This window comes from Salvia hispanica, chromosome 5 (genome assembly GCF_023119035.1).
Source record: "Salvia hispanica cultivar TCC Black 2014 chromosome 5, UniMelb_Shisp_WGS_1.0, whole genome shotgun sequence".
In the NCBI taxonomy this organism is placed as follows: domain Eukaryota; kingdom Viridiplantae; phylum Streptophyta; class Magnoliopsida; order Lamiales; family Lamiaceae; genus Salvia; species Salvia hispanica.
The window spans coordinates 34,109,469-34,119,619 of NC_062969.1; the positions used below are offsets into that span (position 1 = coordinate 34,109,469).

The 10,151-nt window shown below is 36.5% G+C and overlaps 2 protein-coding genes across 4 annotated transcripts; both read right to left on the reverse strand.

Annotated features, from left to right (window-relative positions):
- Positions 1 to 340: 340 nt before the first annotated feature.
- LOC125187378 lies at positions 341 to 3,283 on the reverse strand. Its single transcript, XM_048083962.1, has 5 exons — positions 3,134 to 3,283; positions 1,787 to 1,950; positions 1,316 to 1,499; positions 701 to 807; positions 341 to 616 (listed from the first exon to the last, which is right to left on the reverse strand). Exons 1-5 carry the CDS (start codon positions 3,203 to 3,205, stop codon positions 535 to 537), a joined length of 609 nt encoding a protein of 202 aa, XP_047939919.1. The 5' UTR covers positions 3,206 to 3,283; the 3' UTR covers positions 341 to 534.
- Positions 3,284 to 4,159: 876 nt separating this feature from the next.
- Positions 4,160 to 9,873, reverse strand: LOC125190456 (pre-mRNA-splicing factor SLU7-like). Of its 3 annotated transcripts, XM_048087772.1 has the most exons (11): positions 9,741 to 9,873; positions 9,333 to 9,496; positions 9,132 to 9,244; positions 8,107 to 8,520; positions 7,821 to 7,956; positions 7,431 to 7,730; positions 6,361 to 6,577; positions 5,520 to 5,846; positions 4,813 to 4,916; positions 4,622 to 4,690; positions 4,160 to 4,542 (listed from the first exon to the last, which is right to left on the reverse strand). In XM_048087772.1, the coding sequence occupies exons 1-11, from the start codon at positions 9,754 to 9,756 to the stop codon at positions 4,465 to 4,467; spliced, it is 1,938 nt and encodes a 645-aa protein (XP_047943729.1). In that variant the 5' UTR covers positions 9,757 to 9,873; the 3' UTR covers positions 4,160 to 4,464. The 3 variants fall into 3 exon arrangements, with proteins under 3 accessions (XP_047943729.1, XP_047943730.1, XP_047943731.1); XM_048087773.1 differs by lacking the exon at positions 5,520 to 5,846; XM_048087774.1 differs by lacking the exons at positions 4,160 to 4,542; positions 4,622 to 4,690; positions 4,813 to 4,916 and having other exon boundaries at positions 5,572 to 5,856.
- Positions 9,874 to 10,151: the final 278 nt, after the last annotated feature.

The window sequence follows — 10,151 nt, forward strand, 5'->3', positions numbered from 1 at the left end:
TATAACTTTTGATAGATATGGGTTGCTACAAAAAAATGCAAAAAATAGGAATGAAAAAATTATAGTTATTCACCAAATTGGCAAATAGAACCGTTTTATTTGATAATGCTTCGTACTACTCACGTCCCATTAAAAATAAAACATTTTCCATTTTAGATGATCCCACTAAAAATAAAACGTTTTCTATAATGAAAACATCGCCATTTCTACTTATTCAACATTCTTACTTTACATTCTCTTTATTAACTCACGAAAAACACTAAATAAAACCTTGTGCCGAAAATCAAATGTATCATATTTATTGGGATGAAGGGAGTATATATTAACCCACCAACGCATGTGAACTCAATGTGAATATTATGCTCGTTGCAATTTCAAGACGAAGCGAAGCAATTTCAAGACGAAGCGAAGATATCTTTCCCAGGGAAGACCTCGGTGGATTACCATCCATAAAGATTAATGTTTCAGTTAATTTATCACATTTATTTCAAGCCGGAAATTTGAGAAAACTTCGTGGATGATACTTCTGCAAATTTACCGTCTGTTATTCTTCTTCAGCTCGTCAACGTCAAGTTCCACCGCCAGTACAGGAGAATCCTCATTTGCACTGAGATCACTGAAAAGAAGCATTACCATTAACCACAATTTCTAACCAGACATGACTGTAGCTAGAAGTTGTTAAATTAAAAAAAAAGCTAACCTATTATTCACAGGCCCGTGATCTACATCGTTCTTTAGGCAATATATAGCTCTACCAATAATGTCACTCAGAGTAACCGGACCAAATGATCGACTATCATAGGAGTCCTGCCACACACACAAATTGAAAGAAGTGAAGGTAAGCATCAATCTCTGCCTATTAGTATACATCTCTAGAATCAATTGGTCCTCCAAACATTCACATATTAACCCAAAACAATTTAAGAAATCGTGAGAAACTTGACTGATCAAAAGATGTGAGTATTAAAGTATAAAGATGAATAAAGTAATAAAGTGAATCAACAATGAAGTTCAATCCATTTTGAAGGATGCAGCAATTATACCATGTTTAATTGACTCATGAAGGCAAAAACAGTCATTATTCAGAGTAGTTCAAAATCAAAATTATTTTGGCTTTACACCCCACCAGCATAACGACTACTAAGGAAACAAAAGCAGGTGAACTTTCATTCATCAGAAGACTTCATGTACACCCATATCGCAACAGAGGAATGGAACATGGACTTCAAAGTTGCAATTGGAAGGGGTGGTATCTCATCCGGAAGTATTAAATTTTTAGAATGAAGATAAATGTTCAAGCATATGCAGCATATACCTTGGGTTTTAGGTCTTCATTGTCAGCTAGAACCCAGCACTCGTTATCCTCAAGAATGAAAGGTTCATCTTTTTCATCAGTTGAAGCCATTTCGTGTCCCTCAACGGCAGCTAACCTTCGAACCAGATACTTGTCTGAGTTCATGGGGTCCTTCAACACTACCAAGTCTCCAACAAAAACATTTCTACCACAAAAGATACAAACATTTCTCCTCAAATATACAGAGATATGATATACAACAGATATTAAGCATATTCAATAGTTAGCACCCTTCATTAAATGGCAGAAATTTCCTACTAGCCTACCAAGAAGGGGTTAATAAAGAAGTAATCAACAGAGAGCTAAACTTAGTAAATACCACTATGTGTGAACTACTTGAAAGAGATGAACAAAGATGTACCCAAAAACCCAGTTAGGGGAATAGAAAGAAATAGAGGCAACCAAATAACTATTGGAAACCAAAAGGCATACGTTGGATCTGCATGTGGAATTCTCCGAACAAGAAAAGTTCCAGCTTCAGTCCCGATTGTTGGAGACACATCTTCTGATTTATTCTGATGCAAAAAAGTCAGCTTCCCTACCAGAATAGTTTTCATTATGGTATCAAAGCTTTTAGCATCCACGCGTCCATGGGTCTGCAATGCATAAGATTCCCAAGGTGAAGCATAATTCCTTCCAGCCGCACAATAAAAGTAACAGAAAAACCATCATAGCATAAGCTTAAAACTTAATTATCATCCAAAAATTGAACAAGTCGAATAGTCTTGCTATAACTTAGTTAAATATCTCCGCATAAAACAATTGAGAGTACAAAATAACAAACTCACTGATTCAACAAAATACACATAACAAACATGAGTCACATGACCACAAAAAAACTAAGGCCTTATTCACGCCGGTGGATAGAGATGGATTACTACAAGTTATTTAACAATGTCTTCAATATTTTTAACCTATAATGGGTGGATAACACGAACCTCTTGATTGTTTAGATTTTGAGTTATTCAACGGTAATAAGTGTCCACCGAAAGAGGTAATATACATACAACATACACATCTCTTTCTTCATAAAGCATAAAAATAAACATAAGAAATTTATCCGTCCCACCGTAAGTGAGGTGTATTCCTTTTTGGGTCTTCCCAAAATAAGTGAGGCATTTCCTTTTTATGGCAAAAAGCAACACTCTATCTCTCTCTTACTTTATCCTATCTCCTACATTTTCTCTCTACTTTTTTCTCACTCCTATTTTATTCTCTCTTTATTTAACCACTAAACACCACTAAACACCGCTACCTACAAACCTGAAATGTGTCACATATGATGATGGGACGGAAGGAGTAACATTTATAGCATTCAACATTCTCTTCATCAAACTCCAAATTCATAAAGTAACAAACCCATATTACCTTGAATAATATTATGAGGGGCACTCTGAAAATGAAGACCATAAAACCTAATACAAGAAAGGGTTCCTAGATTTCTCTCTTGCTAAGAATTCGAGTAAAATAAGTAGCGAATCTGGGCAAGAATTCCCTGTTATTTCAAGCATTTATGAAATTCATTTTACTGGTATTTGTCTATCTTCTACGTCCTTGTTTTAATCAAAACTACAACATCCTACAAAAGAGGGGAGCGAATTCTTTTTTTTTTGGCAGTGCGGCTGGAAAATTGATCGATTCCGTAAATTAGGTGTTAAAGTTCGTTTCTTTTAGTGAGTTTATAAGTTATATGTGAAACAGAAAAGATGAAAATTTCCCAATATATACGTAGATGTGATCGCAAACACATCAATCTAAGAGAGAATGTGTTAGTGTTACCTTCTGGTAGAGAGAGATAGAGTAGCCGACTTTGCTAGAGGCGTAGCGAAACCAATTCGAGAGGGACGCCATTGCAATTGCAATTCTGTTGTTGCAGGGAACTCAGATTCCAGCCCTTAAACCCTCCCAAATAAATTTCCACTTTTTCTATTTTTTGCCATTTCTGGTTTTATTTGTATTTACGTGGAATTTAGATGCTTCAATTCCTCATTTCCAAATTAATCAAAGGTATAATTTTTTTTTAATGGTATTTGATACTTTTTTCTAAAATAAATAAAATTTTTAGAAATAGCACGAATTTTAATTCAAGATTGATAAAGGTAAGATATGGAAATAAGAAGCAGTGGAATTAATGTTAATAGATTGTGGGATCTATTTATTAAAATGAAAATTTTTTATTTTTAAGAAATGGATAGAGTATAATTAGTAGATAAAAATACAAAAGCAAATAAAATAGATAAATGAATAGAAAAGAAAGTAATGTAAAAAATTTAGAAATAATGCATAAGTATTTTTCAGATCTAAAAAAAAATCTCAGTGTGTTGCAACTTATTAGGATTGTCAACTGCATATTAGTTTCCTAAACCCTAAATATTACTACTATCCTCCTCCAAAACGACATGTGTTGCAACTTATTAAGATTAAGATCGTCAACCGTATATTAGTTTCCTAAACCCTAAATATTACTACTACTATCCTCCTCCCAAACTCGCACAGATGTGTTGTTGTATCACGGCACGCATCAAATTAATTAGGGCTGGGAAATACTTATGCATTATTTCTAAAAACAATTCTCTTGTTTTCAGATCTAGCACTATTAATTTCGTTTCTCCATGTCGTGTCTATATTTGAAGAGGCTGCTACCCCACAAAGGTTTGTGGAAGTTCTTACTAAAAATCTGCCCCTTCAAAGTTCAAACTCATCAGATCAAAGGTAAAGAAGAAGCAGAAACAGACATCCAACAAACTTTCCTTGCCCATCCCTTTCAATATGCAAATAAATCTTGCTAGTATTTCTGCAGGAGCGGATCAGGAACGGATATATCAGATATGTATAGATAGCAATTCTAACATTCTTCTCAATTTTGAAGCTACCGTTGCAACAGGGAGTTCGTCATCGCTTATCATAACTACGTCAAGTTATTCAGATCGACAACGGCAGCACTGAACTACATTACATATTTTGATTTACATGAAACACGATTCCTATCAGGTTTCAAGGTATCACGTACAATAACGAAGAACTAAAGACACCTTTAGCACCTCTTAAACTTAAACTGCAATTCTTTCAGCTTGCAACCAAGTTTGGATTCGTGTTTCTTTAAACTTAAATTAATTCAGAAAATCCTTCATTGGATCATCGTGATGGACCCTCTTCATCCTGAAAGCTTCCATATCTTCAGGTGTTACCTGAAAGCCGAAGAATGGTCAGAACCAAAAGAAATATTATTGTAGTTGAAACAAGTTGTTTGCATATGTATCAAACTACCTCATCGTTCCACTTCACGTTGTACTTCCGTTTCCTTTCATCCCTCTCCTCTCTCTTCCGTTCGTCCTCCTATCATAAGAATAAAAGTTTCAACAACCGATGAAGGAAAGAAGCTACCAGGAGGAGAGCATAATAGAAAATGATTCAAGAACTGAAGGGTTACAATACATTATTGAATTGAAGAATTTCACCTTTTGAAGTGCTTCGGTAAGTCTTTTTTGGTCCAGAACCAGATCGTCAGGTACTTCCGATCCCCATGTAGCAACTCTTTTCTCTTCAGCTGCTACAGGTGCTTCTGCTTTCAAAAGTAACCTATCAAATCTCTGCGTATACATATTTACATGATTCTAGATATACAAAGTAGCATATGCAATAGCAAACTTTGATCTTTGTTAAATGTAAAGGGCTCACCTTCTCCAGTACGGTAGATGGATTTAATATGAAATAACATTTAGATTACATAGTGTTGCATACACTTCATAACAACTAGTCAACTTGAACAATTTTGCTCACACAATTTCAAGTGGCTAACACATCGAAAACTGAGGCAGACATTAATTTTTTAGGAAAAACAAAACAACAAATTCTTTGCGCAAGAGTTGCTCTAAACAAGCTTTTGAAGAGTTAAGTCCTTTTTTGGTCCTTAACATATGGCGATTTTATGATTTTGGTCCAGAACATTATCTTTTGAATTATTTGGTCCTGAACAAATAAAAAAGGTCCGGATTTAGTCCATTATGGACGGAACTGTCAAAATTTGACGGCCAACACTAATTAAGTGAGTTTTGACGGATTAACAATTTTTTATTAGAATATTTAAATTATTTAGAAAATAAATAATTTAGAAAATAGATTAATAAATAAAATAAAATAAAATAGAAAATTAATGTGTGTTTGCCTGTGTCGATTCTACTGGGTTTCCCCGGGGGATGGAATGAGCGCGACCGAAGGTGAAATTGAGGAGATTTAAGGAGGGGGGGAGGAGAGGGTGTCATGGTATAGCTTAGCGACGAAGCTGCCGTTGTAGTAGGCATATTCGGAGGTGCCGGAAACTTGTGGCACCAGATTTTGATGGTTTCGAGGGGGAAGTTAGCGATAGCGCAGAGGTGGGAGGATGGGAGGGAAGAGTGTGCGGCGGAACAGAAAGGGGGAGTTGCAGGGAATGGGGTTGCGCCACCATAGCTGGTGAAGAGGAAGCCGCCGACGTAGTGAATGTTTGTCTGACCTGCTTCGAACCGGAAACCAAATTGGAAATGAGACTTCTCCATGTATTTGAAATTAAATGAAATGAGAGAACTAGGGTTCGTGAAGTATTCTTGGGTTGAATGATTTGGATTGTTAAGTGTTCTTGGTGCAATGAGGAAGAAGAAAGAGAGATTTGGATTGTTGAGTGTTCTTGGTGTAACGAGGAAGAAGACACGTTCTTTTGGGTTAATTATTTAGAAATGATGAAAATTCTAATTCATTTGGGATTATTATACTAATTAGGTCAAAAATGAGTTAATTGTGTTTGACTGTTAGTTTTGTGACGACAGCGTTAAAAAAGGACCATTTCCGGACCATTTTTATTTGTTCAGAACCAAATAATTCAAAAGATAATGTTCTGGACCAAAATCATAAAATCACCATATGTTAAGGACCAAAAAGAGACTTTACTCGCTTTTGAAATATGTATCCCCATGCGAGATCATGACAAGTTTCAAATAACCTTATGCAGTAATTGATGTCAAAGTCAATACCTTCAGTAGCCTCCTTCCGGGCTATATTAGCTTTCATAAGATCTGCTGAAGCTTCAGCAGCCTCAATACCAGCAGCACCAGTACAATAGCTGTTCCGTACATTCTGGTGGCAACATTTGTAACCCCATTGATGATCTTTCCACCATGAACCCCAAACACTAGTGTGGTTGTTTATGTAAACATCTTCTTCGTACTTGCTCTTAGGAAGAGCCATCTCCTGCATACATCATTGAATCACCAGGCCATTTCCATGAAGGTAAACAAAGTGCAAACAAAATTTTCTAAGGACCGAGCATATAGGGGTTGGACACAGAAGTTTCATACTACACAATTCACATTTATCTCTCAATTTACCCTTTGAACTTCTCCCTCATTACCAACTGCTTGGTGGTTACTAGAAATCTCAAAAAACATTCACAATTATTTGGAAGTCCTTAAAAAACAAAAATCCAAGTGGAACTCGTCCAACATAACATGATGACCAGACAGAGCTCTAGTATGAAGGAAAATGCAGAAAATAGGATGAAAAAAACTCGCATTTGATTGTCACCACTCCAAAACTAGAATGCACAAACAATTCCAAGAATATCATGAACTGCAGCATTTTGGGCATGTCAGGTGGGATAGATGCATTTCACTTATGCTGTCAAGCGCCACCGTTAGTCTAACAGATATTTAGGGGGAAAAAGCATGCCGAATTAAAGCATCATATTAACTTAGCTAACATAACTTGATGACCTGGAAGAGTTCTAGTACGAAGGCAAAATGCAGAAAATATGATGGAAAAATAAACATTAGATTGTCACTCCTCCAAAAATAGAATGCACAAACAATTCCAAGAATATCATGACACTGCAGCCTTTTTAAGATGCATTTCACTTATGCACCACCATAAGACTAACACAACATTTGGGTAAAAAAAAGCATTCCACGTTAAAGTAACATATGAAACGAGAGATTTCAATTTCTGAATGTTAGAGAAAACTACAGCAATGACTCATAAGCATCTCAGGTAGAAATTAAGATGGAAACGAAATCTTGTCAAGGAGACAGGGAAGAATTGGTCATACCTGGCCTTTTATGATCCTACCAGCACGATCATATTCAACCTCCCGTTCACTCTGCCCAAGTAAGAGTTCTCGTGGAATTACTTCATCAGCAGCAGCATTACCATACTTCTCCATGATTTTGTCTTTAGTATGAGACTTCAGCTTCTCCTTGTTGATCTTGAAATTTTTATAAAGCAACTCAGCTTGTGAAGGAGCAGCTTGCATATGAACGTCATGACCCTTGTCAAATGCTTCCCAAGCATGAACATTCAGCTGTTTGAACTCCAAAGCTTGACCACTCACTCTATTTTGATTGTCTCCCTATAATTTTCACAGGTTGCCAATTGTATAACTAAGATCATGCAAGAGATATATAGCAACCACGACAATTAGCACAGAAAGTACACTCACAGCATAGAACTTCTCATTTGGATCCATGTCTGGAAGAGGGTCCTCACGCATAGAACGGGTCTTGGGGTCATAGTGGGCAGAGTTAACATCAAGATTGAGAAGATATTTTGCAGTATCCTCTCTAATACGTAAATTCCTGATAACAAGAGAATAATAATTAGGTATAATTTTAAATTTCACATTCAAAGTGCTTGAAATCAGTTGCTCAAATAATTTGAGAGCAAACATGTTTCAGTAGAGTAAATGCATAAAACTGGTGGTGTGCAGAAAGAATACACATACATACCTGACAGTTCCTGTGCTACCACCACCGGTAGTACGCACACGCTTCTCAACCTTCGCAAAGTCCATTTGTTTGCTCTCATCAACTTTGGCCTCATCAACTTTCAGAGAGTCTTCATTATCCTCATCATCGCTAACACCATCTTCTTTATTTTGATTATTATTTTTCTCCTCCAACTTCTTAAGCTGTTCGTCCTTCAAAAATTTGCCTCTTGCTTCGTCCCTGGCTTCATATCTCTGAATGACATGTTTATAAGATGCAGCATCATATCCATTCCATCGATCTCTCTTCCCATCATAATCAAGCTCGAAGGTCTCTATCTTCTCATCTGGGGCAATATGCTTGCCTGTCCACTTGGCTCCTAATTTGCGGGGTCTTTCCACGCAAGCCTTCTTGTCGTGTGTCAAAGCCCCACAGCTGCAGCAAGCATGAAAGCTCAGAGCCAGTACCATACTACCATAACATTCAATTTGTATTAAAAACACAATCATAAAGTATAAACAAACTTGTAAACAGCAGGTTTCTTTTTCTATCTATGGTGGCTATGTCTAAATTAACCTTGTGATATTACAACCAAAAAGTGGAAATACCCAAGTCAAAACGGGCATAAATGTACCACATTTACTTAGTAACCTAACACAACATGCAAAGTGGAAATTATTGTATCAAATGGCAGAATTGGATATCAAAAGTAAGCGGCGCCAACGTTGAGCAAACTAGAGCTGCACCGCATCAGAAAATGGAATATACTAGAACCATGAATATTCATTCACTGAAATGGACATCGTGTTTTACTTCTCGACATGGGGATTCCAGTTTCTTAAATATTCATGATTCTAGTATATGGACATTCCAGTTTGAACCTGCCTTATGTATTTCCACTTTTTAGATCCTTGAAAAAGGCTAAACCATTACCGTGAACCATTAACATACACAGAATGCAGGTTCAACACGGGTATTCAAGTTTCTGTAACAATCAATTCAGTTTCTATCTCGGAGTGTACAAATGGGCACTGCATTTCACTTACTTTTCACAAGCACCCTTCCTGAACTTTTCAGCTTGAAAAGTCTTTGCACCTCTGTCATACCACGACTTGGTATAATTTGGATCAGACTTCCACTTCCTTTGATGCTTCAAACTCTGGAAACAAAATGCTAAACAATGAGCATTCCTTATCTCTAGGCTAGACACCACAAAACAGACAAGTACACATAATCATAGAACATACAGGTCTCTCCGCATTGAGATACCAAGGCGCAGAAGACATATACTGTGGAATGTGAGGATTGATTTCCTTTCCATCTTCATCCAATTCGGCCGGTGCAAGCCCCGCCTTACGAGCCTCTTCTAGTTCAAGCTGCTTTCTGTGATCCTCCCTTGATTTGAACGCCACTATGATCCCAATAATCAAGACAACATTAACAGTGAATTCAGTAAAGAAAAACTGAAATACTTCCAGATGCCCCAATAATTGATGGACCAGGCTCTCAGAACAATAAAAGGTGTGAGCTTGATCACAAGTCACATATGGAAAATTCGACAGGATTAATAGAATTTAATTCCGGTTAAATCACCAAACACTTAATTGATGTAATGGACAGAGATGATGCATTAAAACTAAGAGTGTGGGATGTACCTGAAGCAGTCGCCATGGTTTACAGAGGAAACGGGATCGAATTGGATTTAATTGTTAAACCCTAGATGCATGAGGAAGAACGATAATTTGTGGTGTTTAGAGGGAAGGAGAAAAATAGCCCCCTGATTTATTTTGATTAATTTTTTTCTAAAAATACTTTATGAGTATTAGTTTTCAAATAATTAATGTTCTCCCCCTGATTTATTTTGATTAATGTTTTTCTATAATACTTTATGGTGTATTAATTTTTAAATAATGATTGTACTCCTACGAGTGTCCGCAATAGTCCGAAATAGTCATGCCACGGCCACAAAAACTTGTTCACAAATCACAGCCACAAAAACTTGTTCAGCCCAATAACAATCACGCCATAGCTACAAATCACATTATTTTATCAATTGTTGTTATATT